General features: G+C 37.4%; 2 protein-coding genes across 2 annotated transcripts in view; one reads left to right on the top strand and one right to left on the bottom strand.

Moving 5' to 3' along the window:
- Positions 1-73: 73 nt before the first annotated feature.
- Positions 74-19,397, bottom strand: ADAT2 (adenosine deaminase, tRNA-specific 2). The gene is made up of 6 exons (XM_012655546.1): positions 19,302-19,397; positions 11,099-11,203; positions 5,516-5,666; positions 3,891-3,997; positions 322-394; positions 74-208 (listed from the first exon to the last, which is right to left on the bottom strand). Exons 1-6 carry the CDS (start codon positions 19,395-19,397, stop codon positions 165-167), a joined length of 576 nt encoding a protein of 191 aa, XP_012511000.1. The 3' UTR covers positions 74-164.
- Positions 19,398-19,509: 112 nt separating this feature from the next.
- PEX3 (peroxisomal biogenesis factor 3) overlaps positions 19,510-20,585 on the top strand; it is a 38,858-nt gene continuing 37,782 nt past the window's right edge. Inside the window, exon 1 of the mRNA XM_012655554.1 lies at positions 19,510-19,854. Within this exon, the coding sequence (XP_012511008.1) occupies positions 19,782-19,854 (73 nt within the window). The 5' untranslated portion in view covers positions 19,510-19,781. The remainder of the gene's footprint in view (positions 19,855-20,585) is intronic.

Here is a 20,585-nt window from a genome sequence, read left to right as displayed (position 1 = left end):
AAAGTGCTAATTTGTCCCCTTAACAGAGCAAGTGATTAGAGACACCATTTTTCCGTAGATTAACAACAATATATGAACACATGATTCAACAATGTCAAAAGCTTTCAGTCCAAGAATTTTGCGCAGGTCACTTTGAGGCATTAATTAGTCTTTCACCAGAACATTCAAGACTTCTGATATTCCTTTTTCCGAACTTTTGATTTTGGTGCTGTGAAAAGAATAGGAAAGAAAAAGAAAATGAAGAGGAAGGCTGGTGTCAGACTCACTTCATACAGATTTGTTTTAAGGGAGGCACGTTATATCCGGTAGGTGAACACTGACCGTTTGGATTTTCTTGTTTGTAGAAGGTCTTTAACATTTCCACTGCTTCCTCAGCCCGATATCCAGGAATGCACTGACAAAATGAGAAAGTCGAGAATAATAATAGACCTATGACAATATGTGTCATATCACATAAAAAAAGCAATATACACATAATTATATAAAAAGACTTCAGATGATGTTAGTAAACTTTGAGGATGTTAGTAAGACAGGTAAGGAAGTACATTTCCAAAAGAATAGACATACATACAGCCTCAGTCAAACATCATTTGCAATCAACTATTATTTATTAACCATTATTGAAGTTATCAGCTATGTGATCTTAGGTAAAGTACTTAAACTCTCTATGTCTCTTATGTAAAATGTAGGTGATAACAGTACTTACCTCAGAGGGATTTTGTGAGGATTAAATAATACCCACTAAATACCTGGCACCTTATAAGTGCTCATTAAGCATTAGCTATTTTTATCTGCTGTTATTTACTAGTGGTCCATTAAGTGTTCAGTGCTATAGAGCTAGGGTTGGCAAATTATACTTGGTGGATCAAATCTAGTCCACAGCTAAGAATGGGGAACTAAGAATGGTTTTTATATTTTTAAAGGGTTGTAAAAAAAAAAAAAAAAGACTGTAAAAGAGATATAAAGTGGCTCACAAAGGCTAAAATACACTATCTGTCCCTTTACAGAAAAAGTTTGTCAATTCTTGCTATAAAGAATTCTTTTTTTAAGTATTCAGTTTGTTCTATCTTTGGGATCTAACTGGAGAGAAGAGATCAAAACATGTGAAAGAATAAATAAGAAACTGTGATATCAGTCAGGAGTGGTATTATATGAAATCTTACAGGGAGAAGATGAAACTTGAACTCGCCTTAGAGCTAGAGAATATTTAAAGAGGCTAAGCAGGGCATTTCAAGGAAAGGGCACGAATAAGCTCAGCTGTGTCTAAGGAAACCGACTGATGTCAGGGAGAGCTGATTATTAAGAAAGCATAAGGAAGGACGTTAAAGAGATAAAATGGGGTCAAAATATACACAGCTTTGAAGGCTTGTCAGAAGAGTTTGGATTTGATATAATGCACCCTTCTGAAGTACATGAAATGTCACAATGGACATCTGAAAGCAGCGTAGAGGAAAGGAAGGAGCCAGGGAGCACAAGCAGAGAGGACAGGAGGACCAGCCACTCTGGGATGTTGTTCAGAATGAATTACTCTTCCTCTTGTGTCTTCAGTCTGCCCTTGCCTGGGCCTACAGAGCCTGCGTAAACCTTCCCCATAACAAATAACCTTCCTTTCACCCTGCCCCTCCCTCACAAGCTGCTACTCTGCTCCTGCCTGAGAACATTCCAGACTTCACCTTTGCTGTTATTTCTTCCTCGTCCTCGTCCTCATTGTCTTGTGCTCCTGACACTCCACTGAAGCTGCCCTCTCAGATATCCCAAGGGCCCCTGTTGACCAAAACACTGGTCTCCTTTCTACCACCTCAACTCTCTGCAGATGTGGAAACGACTGACCACACCTGGTTCATCTGACCGCTCTCTCCTCCCTGGCTTCTCAGTATTCCATCATCCTAACCATCGTCAGCCAGTCCCTTCCCAGCTCCCCTTCGCACCCTGCCGCCATCAGTACTGGAGCTCCCTGGGGCTCCCACCTCTCCACTCCACTCACTCGGAGCCCTCTCCTTGCACGTGGAGTTAAAGCAGTGCTTCTCAATCTTGGCTGCTCTGTAGAATTGCCTGGGATCACTATCTGTCCCCTGCCTTCTGATTCCATTGGTCTGGGGCAGGGACCGAGCACAGGCGTGCAGAAAAAGCTCTCCAGGTAATTTTTATATGCAGTCAGAGAAGAAAACTGTATTGCTCTAAGATACCAAGATGATATTTTCAAGTATCCATGATAGCTACAAACTTATGGCTTTGATAAAAAACAATATTCTTAATAAAATAATTTTAAAAAAAGAGCAGGTAAGTATTACAAATGAATCACTATCTTCTTTGAAAAGAATAGTTTTCTATAGTTCTCTACCTTTTGCACTGCTTATAGTATGAAAAGAATCTATCATTCTGCAATAAGAAAACAGCATCCCCCCTCCCAATCACCCCCCACACCCTGAACCCAGCCAAATAAAAAAAGAAAACACAGCATCCAGAAGGCTGGGATACCAATGTTTTTTCTTTAGAATCTCAAAACATAATCTGGCATCAAACCTAGAGATACGGCTTCAAGCCGTGGGCATTCATTTACAATTGAGCCAATATGGCCAGGTATACGCAATGCAAATGAACTTTTTTTCGGTTCAGCCACATCAACTCGACAGAGAAGTGTAAGAGAGGACAGTGTTTGTGCTCTCACATCACTGACATGTTGGAGAGAAATGCTCTGCCCATATCTGACATCCAAGGACTCATCTTTGTTCTGCCCATAAGCTTTGAGAAATTCTTTAGATCATTCTCATAAAGGAAATATGGGATTGGCAATTCATTTGCAACGAGTTATATAAGCAAAATTTGAGCTACTAATAGAAGTGATTGGAAGAATCAAATCATTTTGTAAACGTTTTTCATGATCGAGCCAATTGTATCCTTTACTCTTCATTATTCCATTACAATTTATTTTCTGATGTGATGTCAAAAGGCATCTATTCTCAACTGTACAGGAGTTGTAGGAAAGCTAATGTTCAGCTGGGAAACCTCAAGACAGAACATTTTACAAAGCTTGTTTTCAATGGGATTCAGCCAAATTTTGCCTTCACAGGTCCTTATATTAATAATATTCTAGGAATAACTGAGATCTTTGAAGTAAACTGCCCATCATGTCCAGCATTTGTTAAATCCTTTTCTTTTTAAAGCATAATACTTTGGGATTAACCTTACATCTTGGAAAGAAAAACAATCAAACCAGTTATAAAAATTGATATGTGTCCACAAGCCAAACTCTGAAACATAAATTCCTAATGCTCATAGTCTTAACCATAAAAACTTCGGGAAAAGTGGCAAGATTAAAGGGAAAGTAGAATTTCTAGAAGATTAAAGATGTGAATTCTTGGGTCTGGGGGAAATTTCAACATTAAAAAGGCAGAAAAAAATAGTGGAAATACAGTGACTGATTGCTAGATACTAAAAGTAGTATGTGGCAATCAAGCAAGGTGATTAAACTTGTGCAAAAATATTGTGTTTGTTGTAAATAGCATCTACTCTCACTGACACAGGCCAAGTTTCACCAAACTCTGTAGGGCACAGAGCTGGAAACATGCATTGAATAAAAACTCCAATAGCAAGAGTGTTTTAAATATACCCGAATGCGTTGGTGACGGTTGTTAGGAGTCACCTGGGAAAGGTAGGGACTCTCCTTCAAGAGAGATTCTGTGAAGGAAGAGAGGTAGGCACTCATCTAGAAACTCTCACCTGGCATCTTATACTGAGGAATGAACGAGCTCAACCAGAGGTCCTGAGATCCAAGAAGTCTGATTCTATCATGGCTTCTTGGTATACTGACCAACCCTAACTATTCGCAAGCCCATAATGAGACGAAAGTAGTTAGAAAGAAAAAAAAAGCATAAAGCAGTTCGTATTACCTGAAACGGTCTCCCAGTATTTGGTAGGTCAGCAGAGGCAATATTTAGAACAGAGCCACAGCCACCAAATCGTTCATTCTGACAGCCATACACAACCAGCGGGATTTATAAGGCAGAATTAAGGTCCTGCATAGAATGTGCAGTTCAAATGTATTTCATGGCAAAATCAGGATAGGTTTATACCAGCTATTCTGGAGAGGAAAGCTCGTGCTACTCTTTAAAACAATTAAGCTTACTATTAGTCTTAAAAATCATAAAATCCAGCTACACAAAAGAAAAAGGTTTAAAGTATTTAGAAATTAACACAAAACAACTGCAAACAGAATGAAACTGAGTATGTAGTTGCTTAATGTCCACAGTTTAGTGCTCTCTCTGCTCTTTCCTAAATCACGTTTTCAGGATCATTAGAGAATTACAGCCAGAAAAGAGGCAGAAATTTAATCCAGGGATTTTCATCTTTTAAAAATAACAGATTTTTCCCTGTTCTTTCCCCAAATAAAACACAACCTGTGCCCAATATAAAGTAGACTAAATCTTAGCCACTCTGTAAGGCAGGATGAGAAGAGATTTCTAAGTTGGCCATAACTACCCTTTTATAAAGAGTGTATATTTTGTTGTACTCAAAAACCTCTGTATTATTTTTAAGGGATAAAACCATTTGTACATACATAGTAAAATAAGTACATAAAAAATAAGCCAGTATGAAACTGAGTTTTTGAATTTTCAAATAATTTTTTTAAAAAGATCTTTAGAGACTGATTGCACTTAGTATTTATGTTGCTTACTCTATGCAAGACGTAATCCGAAGAGCTGTGACTTTATTAATTTTCCATTTACTTACAATTATAATATTATAAGTATTTACTTTTTCCATTTTTACAGATGGGGTCTCACTCCATTGCCCAGGCTGGAGCGCGGTGGCACAATAATAGCTCACTATAGCCTCCAACTCCTGGGCTCAAGCAATCCTCCTGCCTCAGCCTCCCCAGTAGCTAGGATTACAGGTATGCGCCACCATGCCCAGCTCATTTTTTAATTTTTTTGTAGAGACAAGGTCTCGCTATATCACCCAGGCTGATCTAGAATCCATGGTCTCAAGCGATTCTCTGGCCTTGGCCTCCCAAAATGCTGGAATTACAGGCATGAGCCATTGCACTCAGCCTTTATTTACTTTTCACAAAATTTTTTACACATTGTAATAGGTATTCATGGTAACAAACAAAGAAAAAAAAAGACAAGCAGAGAAAAAAATTTCAAATCACCTGTAATCCAATATCCAAAGGCAAAACTACTAAGCTGCATGTTCTTCAGGACTTTTCCTATGCACGTGGTTTTATAATCTACTTTAACTCAATTTATGATTTATCCTTATATAACAGTTTTTTTAGTTTTAAGCTTTTCTTTCTCTAGCTTATTTGTTTAATAGTTCTATGATCATTGACATAAAAAGAAATAGATAATTTCACTATTTAAAAATCTTTCCCTTTTTTGGCCAAGAGATACTACATTTTACAAGGTGTTTGAAAAGTCTGTGTTTTCATATATTAGAAAACAAGCTACGCATCTGACCACTTTCTTGTTCACAGAAAGGGCACATGACATTGACCTATGGAGTCAAAGGATACTCATCAGGCGGAGAGCAGCTGCACACATAATACACGGCTCCACGGTGACATACAGCACAGTGTGTTCAAACACTTCAGAGGGACTCCTGCCACCTCGACAACACCAATCTAGGACCTGATCGATGGCCACCATTTCTGCATGTCGAGTAGCCTGAAAAGAGAAAGGTGTTTGCATTGTTTGCTTCATGTAACCGCTATTTCACAAATACATGAAAAATAATACAAAAAATGTGCCTATCATTTCCGCCAACATTTTAATGAATAGTTTCATGACACCCTTAGCAGTTGACAATGTAGTCCCCAGTTTAAGTACCATAACCTTACCAGCAAAAGATACCTAATCTGAGATGCTGTCCAAATCATGTTATATTTTTAGTTATGTACCTAAGTACCCCGGGGAGACTCTTCCAATTAAAATTCCATAGAGAAGATAAATCTAAAAAAAAAAGATACATGTATGGTTTCTGAATATTTCAGGGGAAGGTTCTGCTCCAGTTTCAAATATATTTTCAAGGCTGTCATTGACCTCACTCTAAGCAAATATATATTTAATTTACTGGAGTATTATCACTTCCATTTTGGGGGATGAGATTTTATATAATGGCAGACTCCAGAGAAGTAGAGATTTAGTATTGGTCTCAGATACCTCATGGGAAGCAGTATAGCATAGGAGAAATCACATAGCGTGTGGAATCAACATTTAAATTTGAATCTTGACAGTGACATTTCTAATTATGTGGCCTTAGTCAACTTCTCTAAGCCTTGGTGTCCCCATATATAAAATGGTGTACACTAGTGTCTATGCCTCTCTGTCTCTTAAAGAAATATGTGTTACATGAAGCATGATGCCACAAAATGCTATATATGTGCTCTGATAGCTCTCTTCCCCTCTTCTTTTCCCCTCACTGAAATAGGTTAATGGGATCCATAGGTCCTATATGCAACAATTATTTATAATATTCACGATAAGAGCATTTATTAATAATTTACACTGAGTGCTAACTATGTACAAGCCACTGTGTTAAATAAATTCTGTATAGGATAAAAAGTCTCTATCCTCAACAAGCGTAAAATTTGGTGGGGCAAACAGAAAGGTGCTCATTTACCTGTGAGATAGGATAGGGTGTGAAAAGTGCTGGCACAGTGGCCCAAGATGCCATGGAAGCCAGAGGCAGATGGGAGCACAGCTGGCTCAGGGGGCTGCATGGGTGAATCACAGAATTAATTATAAACTCAGAGATGGAAAGTAATTTAGAGAAGAGCTTCCCAACCTGGCTGCACACTAAAACCAACTGGAGAGCTTAAAAAGAAAGTTTCCCCAACTTGGGTGCTCTTAAAAAATCAGATTCAGAATTACTGAATCAAATCTCCTCCTAGCTCTCAGTAAATAATTGTTGAATGGAATCATCTCAGTCAACTTCCTCTTTAACTGCTACAGAAACTGAAGTTAAGCGAAGTTGGCATGTATTAAAGACACACAGCCGGGAAAGGAGGTGGTGGTGGTAACAGGATGGTGGTGGCATCAGATCCAAAAGTGGAACTCAGGCCTCCTCATTTAGGGTCAAGAGTTTTTCTATGCTGTATTTACAGGGAAATCTTCCATATGACACAGAATAGCAAAATAAACCCAGGTTAATTTCAAGGTATAGAATAAACCCAGGTCATTGCGGGGGTTAAATGGACATCATTAGGACATTCGAAGTTCTCATTTTAAAGATGTTATACCAAACCACAAAATACAATTGGGAGATATGGCAATTATTTAAAATACAGAATTCCACTCCCAAATAAATATCTGTATATTCATTCATTGCTGTATTATGTGTATTTCTTATCTCATAGATATTTTGATATCCTTTTAATAACTGCTTTGTGATTCAACATGAATGTAATTCAAACATCAAAAAAATATTCCAATATGGAAGTATGTTTTTTAGTATTTTAAATTGATATTTAAAATTATGCCATTTTTCAATAAATATCAACTAGAGATGTGTGTATATGCTTCTAGTTTTTACAAGTGAAATGTTAATGGTTAATTATAAAAATGTAACTTACACATGGAGAATGGCCTTATTCTGACAGTTAAGTAATAGTTCCCAGTGTTATGGCAATGGTAATTATTTTAATATTCTGTTTGAAATTTTTGTACACGTGAATTAAAATTACAAAATTGTATATCCACATATCTATATATTGCTAGTTGACAAACTCTAGAATGAATACATGACCTATATGAAAAGTAAAGTGTCTGGAAGAATACAGCAAAATTTTAACAGTCTTCAGAATAGGACTGCTTCTACTTTCTGCATTTGAAATTTCAAAAAGGTTTTTCAAAATGAACATTAAAGAATCAAAGAAAATTTTAAAGAGACAACCCATTTGTGCCTCTCTTCATCCTTGTCTATCAACATCATGAAAGTGTTGGGCTGTTGTATCCAACTTCTTATTTCCAGCAGCCATTATGAATGGTTTTTGAATGATCTCATGAAAAGCATGTGATTTAGGCAGCAGAGTCTCACCGTGAAACAGAGAGTATTGGATTACCCAAGGCAAGAAGGCAGAAGATGCAGTCTGAGGTGATCATGATGAGAGAAAGACATATTTGCAGCTAACCTGAGTACAGCTGAAATCATCAGGAACATCCCCCTTCCTATGAAGTCCCTTAATTTACATGTCTTAACTGTAAACCACAGGAGATGATAGTTCCAAGAAGGGACAATTTTGTCATCTTGGTTTTTAATCTTAAGAATGGAACCTACCAACAGTGAATGACTTGTTGCAGTATCTCATTCAAGTGTTCTTCACTCCCTTGGCAGTATGATTGTGATGACCAAAAAGGAACCGATGCCATTGTTTCTACCACTGACTCCACCAAAACTAAAATACAGTCTTCATCATATGTGGAGACTCCTCACTTACGTGTGTTGCAATGGACAATCCTTGCGGATCTAGAAAAACTAGACTGAGAAAGCTCATTTTTGGAAATGACCTAAAAAGTGTCATTGAAGAGAATTCTAACTAGGCATGTTGACTGTTTTCATTGTTGCCTTCTGTGCCTTCAGGAGCTGGAATGACTGAGATGTTATTGCACAGAGAAGCTCAGGATGGTGGAACTGCGAGGGTTTCATCTCAGTGTTTCCACAAGTATGAAGTGTATATATTTATAATTTTCACTTATATTAAAAATTTATCTTTTTCAAGGATTTGAAGGACATAGAACTTTGTGAAATACAGTACTCTTTATTTAAGTGCCTTTTTTCTTTCTAATTCCACTCTCCAATCTACTATTTTTTTCATAAACAAACTGATAAATAAGTAGTTTTTGGTAGGGGCAATATATTAGCTATAGATTTTCCATGTAGTGTACATGCTTACATATAAATTTGAATCTGTTCAACTACTTTGTTAGAATAAGTCCTATGGATTGGAACTGCCAGGGCAAAGTATATGCAAAAAGCCATATTTTGAGTAAATTTTCCATAATTGGAGTAAGTTTTCCCAGTGTTTGAATGAGAGTTCTCCACTTCTTAAAACTGTACAAACATTAGATATTGGTATTTTTAATCACTGATAATGTAATATTGCAGGAGTTTTTTTCTTCTGCTAGTGTTAACAGTAGAAAAACTGTTAGCTTTTTTTTTTTTTTTGAGATTGCTGTTGTTTCTGTTTTATTTTTTCATAGTCAGAATGGTGGAGAACAATAAACTTCATTTTCTGGGAGGAATAATTACTTTGCATCAGTGTTGGACTTTTCCAGTTGTTGGACTATTTACAGTTATAAAATTCTAACATTTTGTTTCATATTAATCTTTTTTTTTTTTTTATTTCAGGGTATTATGAGGGTACAAACATTAACGTTACACTTTATGTCTTTGCCTCACCCAAGCAAGGGTTAGAGGCATGCCCTCCCCCCCTACAATGCTCCCCATGTCCTTTTAGTTGCGGGTTTACCCCCCCATCCCCCTAATCCCTGGAGAGTATTACTGCCATGTGAACACCCTAGTGTTGATCAGTTAGTACCAATTTGATGGCGAGTACAAGTGGAGCCCATTCTTCTGCTCTTGTGGTGCCTCACTTTGGATAATGGGCTTAAGTTTAATCCAGGAAAGTACAAGGGGTTCTAGATCACATCATTTCTTATGATTGAGTAATATTCCATTGTATACAGATACCAAATTTTAATAATCCACTCATGGATTGACGGGCACTTGGGTTACCCGTTTCCACATCCTTGCAATAGTGAATTGTGCTGCCATAAACATTCAGGTGCAGATGTCTTTATCATAGAATGTTTTGTGCTCTTTTGGATAGATGCCTAATAGTGCTATTGCTGGATCGAATGGTATTTCTATTTTTAGCTCTTTGTTAGCTTTATCAGTCATTTGTGTTATTTCATTTTTTTCTGTTCCTTTTATTTTCAATTCCCTTGTAATATTTCAATGCCCTTGTAATATTAGTCTCTTTTTTATTGATTTCTAAGAGCTCATTTATGATTAAGGACATTAATATTTTGTCAAGCATTGCAAATGAAATATCACATTTATTCCCATTTATTTAGCTGTCATGTTTTATTTTTTGTTTTACAGAAGTTATGTATTAAAATATAATCATGTTGTGTTTTATGGTCATAAATAAATAATTGCTTTGGGAATCTGGTTTCCTATTTTACAAATATTTTGCTAAATCTCAGTTTTCTTTTTGATAGATATGATAGATCTATCAAGTCCCCGGTGCTACGGGGACTTTAAAGTAGCACCGGTACCAACACCAACTTATTCTCTGGCTCCCAAGATCATATAAGATCAAAGTCCACGTGAATGGTTTCAAAAGTATAAATTATCCTTGAGTCCACCTTTACAACAATAAAATTTGGCACTTCATTCATACTTTCCAAGTATACTTACACACTGTTGTGATACAAGTTTAAGAAGCATTGCCTTAAACCATGAACTTCCCAGCCTAACCACAATAAAAGTCACACGAGCTATTAAAGTGTACATACCACATGTAGCTACAGAGGCACCTGGTGTTGGAGACCTTATTCTGTTGAATTATCTGATATAGAAACAGCTTCCTTTATATAATCCTTTTATACTTCCCTCCAATGTTATAAATTGAGGATGATTCTTTAATTTAGTAGGAGAAAAACTTTACTTAAAGGTAGTAAAGAATGCATTAAAAGTTAAATTGATCTATTTTGTAAAGTGGAGTTTTCATACGCTAGACTGCCTTAAAGTAGAAATAGATTTGTTTTTCCATGCTGACACTCTGATACAACAAAATTCCTTCTTGGGTTTCACTCGAGTGTTAAAGTAAAACTCCATAAAATAGAAAATTATTCACTAAGATCTTACTGCTTCATTAAATTTTTCTGAATTTTCCACATTTATAAAAAATCCACATGTATCACTTTTAAAATCAGAAAAAAATGGTATTCAAAAAGAGATGTTAAGAAAAATACCCTACCACTGATAGCTACAGGACTATATTCAATCTCATCTTCTCATCAACTCTAATAAGTTCACTCCGCTCCAATCATCACTACTGTATGTTTCCATTTATACTCTTCAATTCACATACATTTTTGGTTTGGTTAACTTCATTTCTTCCTTTCCCCACAACTTCATTGTTGTAGACCATAAGGCAGCCAACAGGAACTTCAATATTTTCAAGGGCTTCTTTGGCCTGAAACACGAAGTAGAAAATCTAAGACATAACGCTCAATACTTGAAAAGACTACAGGAAAGAAATAGATGCTTCATGAGTAGGATACATGTGTACAAACATTAGAACAAAGAAATGCAGCTGAGCTTTCCCTTTTTTGAAATATAATTCATTTATGGTATCTAGCACCTGTGTTCTCTGTGCGTCCATGTTAAGGAAGACTCAGAAACAAATCCCCTTCACAGGCCCTGAGGCCCCAATTTCTTCTCACTGGAAATAGATGTGATCAAAGGACCGTTACTGTCTGTGGTTGTTAGAGTGTCAGGGTCTATGTGCTTTTTTCAGAGATAGTAAACAAATTTGCAAAGAGGTAAGAGAATAAAGAGCATTTACAAATACTTTGTTAGAATCCTTTCCTTGTTCAAATTCTATAATACTTGCTTTTTTTTTTTTTTTTGCTTCTCTAAAATTATAGAAATTATCCTCTAGAGTCCCAATAGCATAAAGGTGACCAGACTGGATGGGATGTCACCCTGTCCCACACTGTACTACATGAGACAATAAAAGTTCAGGAGTACTCTATGTAAAAACAGCACAACTACTTTGAAAAACATTTTGAAGTTTCTTTAAAAAGTACATATACACACAGCCCATGACCAAATTCCACTCCTAAGTATTTATTTAAGAGAAGGGAATATACCTCTACAAACGAGCCTTGAAAGAGAACGTTCATAAGAGCCAAAACCTGAAAACTGCACAGGTGTCCATCAACAAGACAATGGATACAAATTGCATCACATTGATACAATGGAATATTAGTTAGCAATAAAAAGCAACAAACCACTGATACCTCTACAACATGGATGAATCTCCTGCACTAGCCTCTTACACTCAGCTCTACTTTAACTGCAACAACTTCCTATCATAATGCATACAGGATTTCCTTAGCTATTTCAACCATGATCAACTGACACATACTTTTCATGTGGTCAATAGAGGCAAAAAGAGAAGCACTTTGTGGTAGCAAACTGGACCTCTCCTTTTTCCTCTGGGTGGTGGGACAGAGATGGGGCATGGAGAGATGTGAGCAGACAGTATCTGATGCAATAGACTGCATTCTTCAGGACTGTGTCGTGAACTACCCACGGGCAGGTTGTGTTCCAGTTCTGTGACAGTGGTTAAAGCATATCCAGTTTATGCAAAGTTCAAAAGTCTGAAGAGTTCCAAAGTTTGGTGCATACATACAAATGCACCGGAGGCTACTACTATAGAGAGGGAAGCCAGGAGAAGGACTGACAGGGAGATGCTAAGCACCAGTGCAGTTATGACAATCGTCACACTAAGAATGTTATTTAAAATAAGTTTAGGATTACACACAATCCCAGATACACAAGAGAGACAAATCATTTATTCATACAACAAATATTTGTTGAGGATCTTGAGATGAGATTATCCCAGATTATCCAGGAAGACCTTAAACACAATTACAAATGTCCTCCTAAGAGAGATTTGACATGGAAGGCAGGAGGCAGTGTGATGATGGAAGAAGCAAAGAGAGAGACTGGAAGATGCCACACTGCTGGCTTTGAAGATGGAGGAATGGGCCATGAGCTATAGAATGTCACTTCAGAAGCTGGAAAAGGCTAGGAAGCAAATTCCCCTCTAGAGCCTCTAGAGAAAATTTGGTCCTGGGTGGCCCTAACAAAACCTTGATTTTGGCTCACTGAAACTAATTTCAGACTTCTGGCCTCCAGAACTGAACGAAAATAAACTTGTGCTGTTTTAAGTCACCAAGTTTGTGATAATGTGTTACAGCTGCCATAGGACACTAATATACCCAGCAAAAAGGAAGAAAAGACATACTAAAACTGGAAGAAAATATTTGCAAACCACGTATCAGGCAAAGCTCTAGTATCTACACTCTATAAAGAACTCTCAAAACTCAACAGCAAAAAAATGTTCCCATTAGAAAAAGGGCAAGTGATATGAACAGACATTTCACAAAAGAAGATGATATTGATAGCAAATAAGTACATGAAAAATGTTCATATCATTAGCCAGTAGAGAAATGCCAATTAAAACCACAATGAGATACCACCACACAATCATCAGCATGGCTAAAATGAAAAGTATAAACACCAAATGCTGGCAAGGCTGTGGAGATACGGGATCATTCAGACCTCCTGCTAGTGGGAATGTAAAATGGCACAGCCCATTGGGAAATAGTTTGGCGGTTTCTTAAAAAGCTAAACATGTACTTAACATATGACCTAGCAATTGCACTCTTGGGCATTTATCCCAGAGAAATGAAAACTTATGGTCACACAGTACATAAGTTTATGTACACAAATGTTCATAGCAGTTTTATTCATAAAAGCCAAAAACTAGAAACAACTCAAATGTCCTTTAGTGGGTGAATGGCTAAACAAACCGTGGTATATCTATACAATGAAATGTAATGCAGCAATAAAAAGGAATGAACTAGCACCAGAGTGCAGTGGCTCACACCTGTAATCCCAGCTACTTGGGAGGCTGGAGTAGAACCAGGAGTTCGAGGCCAGCCTGGGCAACACAGCCAGACCCTGTTTCTAAAACATTTTTAAAAATTAGCCAAGCGTGGTGGCATGCACCTATAGACTTCTAGGTAATTTGTATATAATTTGTTAACTCTTTTTCATAGTTTGAATTTCTTATGTCTATGAATTATTTATATAATCAAAAAAACATTAAAATATTTTCATTTTAGAAAAAAAACAAACAAAAAGGGTATTACTGGGTCCAACGCTAAGCTCAGTTTTAAGGCTTTTTATACCTACATAGACAAATTGCCCGATAGAAAGGTTGTCCTCATTTCAGCACCCGTCAACCAACAAACTCCTCACATACACCCATACTGTCAACAAGCATTACAATTGTTTTCACTATTGCCAATCTAAGAGGTGAAAAGTTGTATCTTGTTAATTTGAATTTTATTACTAGTGAAATTGCATACTTGCTTACGTATTTGTGGGCTACTTACTACTTCTTTTAGAAAATTATGTTCACATCCTTTGACCTTTTCAGTATTAGGGTATACATCATCTCTTTTACTTTGGAAAGTACTTATATTTTATATAAATATATAAATTATATACTAAGGTTCTTAAATCTGTCCTTTATAGATATATGTTACAAATATTTTTCTCCTTTGTCATTTGCTTTGTTACTTTGTATCTTATCTTTTTAAACACGTAGATGTTTTCAATGTTTATGTAATGACAACCTATCAATTTTTCTTTTGTTTTCTGCCTTTGGTGGTGTACTTTAAAGAGTCCTTCTCTAGTCCAAGATTATATAAATATTAACATTTATTTATTTCTGGTTCTCTTATGGTTTTATTATTGTTTTATTTGCCTTTACTCTTTAATCCTATTTTTTCAATTAGATTTTTACATTTTTACTACAAAAATACAATGATAAATTTCTTTAAAATCATCCACAACTTTACCATTTTAACTAATTATTATTGTATATTCTCCTCCAGTCTTAGTTCACTTGATAAAAATAACAGCTTCTATTTACTGAGCATACTATGTTAAATGCTTTACAAAAATTATCTCTATTAATCTACACGACTCTGTGAGATAGAAATTACATTCCTATTTTACAGAAGAGGACCCTGAGACCGAAAGGTTAAGAACTTGTCAAGGTTAGTTTGCTAGTCAGTAGCCATTCGAACATAGCTAACCTCTAAACTTACATGTATAGTATAAAATAATTTGTATTCTGCTTATTTAACTACATGTGAACTTTAATATTATGTTTATTCCTAATATCCATAATGATTTTAATAACAGTATATTATTTAACACAATAATACACCACAATTTAACTAACCATTTTCCATAATTGAAAGTTTGCAATGCTTCCTGGTTTTCACTGTTACATACAACACTGAAATGAAAATAATTCTTTCCTATCTTTCTAAACTATTTCCACAAGTAATCATATTACTGGGTCAAATGATGCAAAACTTTTTTGTGGTTTTTAATTATATTATGCTACATTGTCTTCCAAAAATGTTATACCTGTTAGATTGGAAAGGTTGTACTGTTTTTGCATAATTTCATTAACTTTAGATGACAGTTTTAATAAATTAGAGTTTAAGCTTTCTAAAGAACTATTTTCCTTTCTTTTTATATCCCAGGCTTATTTTTTTAATTAAAATCAAAAAATGGGATAGAAATTTTCTAGTGCAACCTCTTTATTTTAAACATGAACAAATTGAGACCCCAAAATTACAAGATTTGACTGTGTTCACCTGCCTGGCCCCATCAGAGCCTGCCATTCTAGTTATTTGTATTGGCGATTTAAATACTATGTCTACTCTGTATACATGCTATGAGGATGTTAGTATCTTCCTTATTATATATAATACTGGACATTTTACTTTCAAATTTCAGTACAAATTAATCAGAGATTAACTTGTTCGTTCCAGATTTGACACTAGTTATGCTTTTGGTCTAATCTTAAACTCTTCTCAGAAGTAATTCTTCCAAGCAATTAAGATTTGAAGTTTCTTTGGGGGAGTGGGTGATGGTTGAACAAAACACAAGATTCATGGCAAGCATTTTTTTCCCTTTGTTTAAGGCCTGGAAGAAACACATATAGGCTAAAACCAAGAAAGCAGTTGCAGAGTAAGGGACTCCTAAATCTTGAGTAGGAGAAGGGAAACTATGCAATCACACTCCTAGGTGTTTATAATCCAATTAAGAGACAAAAATGTCAAGGCCACAGGAATCTTAGAAATTCTTTGGAGTTCGACCATCTCATTTTACGGAGTAGAAAGCAAAGCCCTAGGGGGTGAAAGGATTTGTCCAAGGTCACTCTAAAAGGTAGTAAATGCACTTACAGTGTTTAGTCCAGAAGGCTACACAGAAAATAGTGCTGGCCAGGTGGGTGACTCATGCCTGTAATCTCAGCATTTTGGGATGCCCAAGCAGAAGGATTGCTTGAGGCCAGGAGTTAGAAACCAACATAGCAAGACCCTGTCTTTACAAAAAATTTAAAAATTAGCCAGGTGTGGTGGTGTGTGCCTGTAGCCCCAGCTACTCAGGAAGCTGAGGCAGGAGGATCACTTGAGCCCAGGAGTTGGAGGCCGCAGTGAGCTGTGATCAAACCACTGCACTCTAGCCTGGGTGACAGAGCAAGATCCTATCTCAAAAGGAAAAAAATAAAAGGAAGGAAGGAAGAAAGGAAGGAGGGGATAGAGAGAGCGAGAAAGAAAGAAAGACAGAAAGAGAGAGAGAGAGAGAGGGAGGGAGGAAGGGAGGAAGGAAGGAAGGAAGAAAGAAAGAAAGAAAGAAAGAAGGAGGGGGAGGGAAGAAGGAAGGGAAAGGAAGGAAGGAAAGGAAGGAAGGAAGGAAAGAAAAGAAAGAAAGAAAATAGTGCAGAGGTGGGTAGATGAATGCTCCAAGATATTAGGACCACAAGACGCTTAAAGGAAAATAAAGATCTGAAATGTAAAAGGATGGAAAGAAAACACAGTTCTGATAGACAAAGTGAAAAGCTCAATGAATGACTAAACGTAGTTGTTTTTGAAACTATTACATGAGCTCTCAAAATTTCATATAAGTAAGCTCCACATGTGAATACTTTCAAGAGAGCTCATGAAAATAAATGGAAGAGACCACAAATTCTGACTTCCCAACATTCAAGCATCACCTGTCCTCTAGATCTCTCACCCATCAAAGGATATAACTGCAACTTACTCTATATTTCAGCCTTCAAGCATCATTATTATTTTATCATCATCACTATTAAGAAACTACCTCGCAAATGATATTAGTATTATTGAAATGATTTGGGGAAGGGAAGAATAAAATTTTGATATCATATAAAAACTCCTGTCTCCAACTTGGAGAATTTAGTAACATAAAAGAGTTCAGGGCTAATAGATCCATATTATTACATACAAATTACAAATTAATTTTTAAATGCACATGTGAACATATTTTTTAAAGTATCAGATAGCAGGGTATGCACCCTGTAAATTTAATGGAAAAAATAAATTTAGAAGTGGGCTTAAAGAATGGGTCATAATATCAAGTTAATGAGTCATGATTAGCATTTTTTTTAAATGCAGTAAAAACAGAAATACCAGAAAAACTGTACATAGAAAGGGTATGTACCGTTTTGTGAAACTTTTGTTTAAATTATATATGTGTTTCCTGGGCTGTAATACAAAATAGATTTTTTACTGTGGGTCACTTCAAAAAAAGTATGAGAAGCAAGTTTAAGAAAACATTATGTAAGTAACAGAAACAATGGATAGATGTTCTAATATGTCATGGCTTACATAAGAAACTTAAAAATATTTGGCTATAATGGTGAATGAATGCGGGGGAAATAATGTGAGAGTTTATATAGTAGAAGGAGAACAGAGAAGAATACAGCAAAATCAGTTTCAGTGATGAATTCCCAATGCCAAGTAGAGTGTATGCAATAAACATTTGTGGAATAAATGAATGAATGAATATTATTGAATTAATTAACTATAGAAGACCAGAGGCCATTAAGGATAGAAGAATATAATCAAAAACACGTATGAAAAAGTTTTTTTTACAGAAGTATCAGAGAAATGAAAAACTGAAGGGTATTTCATATATATTTATATGTGTGTGCATATATATGTGTGTATATACATATACACACACATACAGTCATGTGTCATGTAACCACAGGGATACATCGTGAGAAATGCATAGTTAGGTGATTTTTGTCATCACTGTGGGAACATCATGGAAGGTACTTACACAAACCTAGACGGTAAAGCCTACCACACACCTAGGCTAGATGGATTAGCGTAGTCTATTGTATAGGCTACAAATCTGAACAGTATGTTACTGTCACGAATACTGCAGGCACCTGTAACACAATGGTAAGCATTTGTGTATCTAAACATAGAAAAGGTAGTGTAAAAATATGTGTAAAAGAAAAAATGCTACACCTGTATAGGTCACTTACAATAGATGGAGCCTGTAGGAATGGAAGCTCTAGGCGAGTCAGTGAGTAGTAAGTGAATGTGAAGGCCTAGGACATTCCGGCACACTACTGTAGACTTAATAAAAACTGTACATTTAGGCTACACTGAATGTATTTTAAAAATTTCCGGGTGTGGTTGCTGCTCACACCTGTAGTGCCAGCCACTCAGGAGGCTGAGGCAAGAAGGATGGCTTTAGCCCAGGAGTTTGAGGCTGCCGTGTGCTATGATCCAGCCACTGCACTTCAGCCTGGGCAACAAAGCGTGCCCCTGTCTCTTAAAGAAAAAAAATTATAGGCAAACTAAGGCTTAGAGAAAATTAAGTAATTCCACTGTGATGTTAAAATGACTACACATCACTAGATAATAGGAATTTTTCAGCTCCATTATATTATACGACCACAGCTGTATATGTGGTCCTTGTTGACCTGGTTATGCAGGGCATGACTGTATATATACTTATATATGTAAATACATACATACATGTACATACAAATGTATAAATGTATCTATAGTATGTATATTCATACATTAATACATATAGATCCCAAACTTTATCCCTATTAAGGAGCTCGCCGGCACACACGAATATAGGTAAAGCTTGAATTACACACAAATCTGGTAAGAGCCCTCCTTGATGAGCAGTCCTGAAGGGAGGGAGGGAAGGAAGTAAAAGGACAGAGGGAAGCAGAATAAATGAATGAATGAATGAGTAATAGACTCTGATAGCACAGGGACTTGTTTTCATACTGCTCTCTACCAGAAACATCCTCAGCTTCCTTTCTTCTACTACAAGAGATATGTTCAAGGAGCCAAAAACACATAATGTGACTTTGTGGATTTGAGAGTGTGTGACGACAGGAAGGAAAGGGAGGAAGTACATGTCAGCAAGCGTCTGAATCGCTAAGTCTGCAGCATACTCCATACCAATGAAACAAATAATTTCTGTACTTCCTCGCCTTTCTTCCCCAGAGCCATTGTGAGAATCAAGATTATGGTGACGAGAATGCGCGCCCTGGACGCTTGCTCAAAAGCCAGGGTCTGGGTGAGGGCTGGAGAAAGTTCCCACCCGCGGCATCCACCTCCCGGGCTCCTCACCATGTGCATCGCCTCCTCCATCCACTTCTCTGTTTCCTCCGCGGATACCGAGAACGCGCCGCCTGTAGAAGGCGTGGACGCAGCCTTCGCCTCCATATCGCACTGGGCTGCCACTCAGTGCCCGAGGCCGCGGCGGAGGAGGAGCGCAGGCAGCGGAACGCGGCGAGCGCGGGCCATCGTTTCCGGGGGAGTCGAATGGCAAGGCACCCGGGAGCGATTTCTGAGCGGACCTGGACGCGCCGGACTAGTGAGCTGCTGCGGTGGCGCGACGGGGCAGAAGGCGCAGCTGCTGTGCTGTAGTCCACGCCCCCTTCCCGCTCCGGTGACAGTCTCTGCGGAAAGTCGCGTTTGTGATTTCTGGAGAGCACCAAGCGGGACGACGGCGCTCCTGCCGGGTCGTGCGGGCCAGGTGACAAAGAAACGGTTTCCTGGTGAACCTGCCCCTCACCCCTAGGCAACCCACATCCCCAGGGCCTAAAGATGCTGAGATCTATGTGGAATTTTCTGAAACGTCACAAAAAGAAATTCATCTTCCTGGGCACGGTTCTTGGAGGTGGGTGATAGCGTGCTTGGAAAGGGGAATTGGGAAAAGGGGGTGGGAGAGAGGTGACTTTCTTCTAAAATAGGGAGAGGCCAGTCAATTCTAGTCTGGGATATGTAGAGAGGGTTCGTTCAACCGTCGGTTGAGGAGCAGGGTGGCAAACCTCCGAGGTTCTTTCCATCTCTGCAATTGGGGGAATTTCTCTATACCCTTTGCCCTGTCACTGTTACTCCGCCCTCTTACTCTGTTTCTCGCCTATTCTTTTTTCTCACGGACCTTTGGAGAACTCATCACAATTTATGTTTCGAGGCACCATTCTCTTACAGACACATGTATTTTTAATTCTCTTCTATTGCTTTCCTGTGAGAGTCTTATTTCTATCTGGCACTCTTGGTATTTTGTCTGGCTTTCGCCCTTTGTGGGAGTTTCATGATATTCCAGGAGACTTACCTAAAGGCTGCACTTCAGGAATTTGAATTTTTGAAAACAGCACAATAGCACCGAAGAACTGGAAGATACACACTAGATAAAGAAAAATCAATATTTCAGTTGTGTTTCTGCCATTTTAGAATACAAACTATGCAGTAAGAAAAATGCCTGAGGTATGTTTTGCAATCTTCCTCAGGATCTTCAAGGTTGGAATCATTGCCCATCTAGCTGACATAACCGAGTTGCACAGGCTGAGAGGAGATTTAGAAACAGATAAAAATCTTGAGACCCTTTCTGTCATATGACACTCATGT

The sequence above is a fragment of the Propithecus coquereli genome, unplaced genomic scaffold (assembly GCF_000956105.1).
Source record: "Propithecus coquereli isolate 6110/MARCELLA unplaced genomic scaffold, Pcoq_1.0 Scaffold48, whole genome shotgun sequence".
Lineage (NCBI taxonomy): Eukaryota > Metazoa > Chordata > Mammalia > Primates > Indriidae > Propithecus > Propithecus coquereli.
This window is presented reverse-complemented; position numbering and strand designations above follow the sequence as displayed.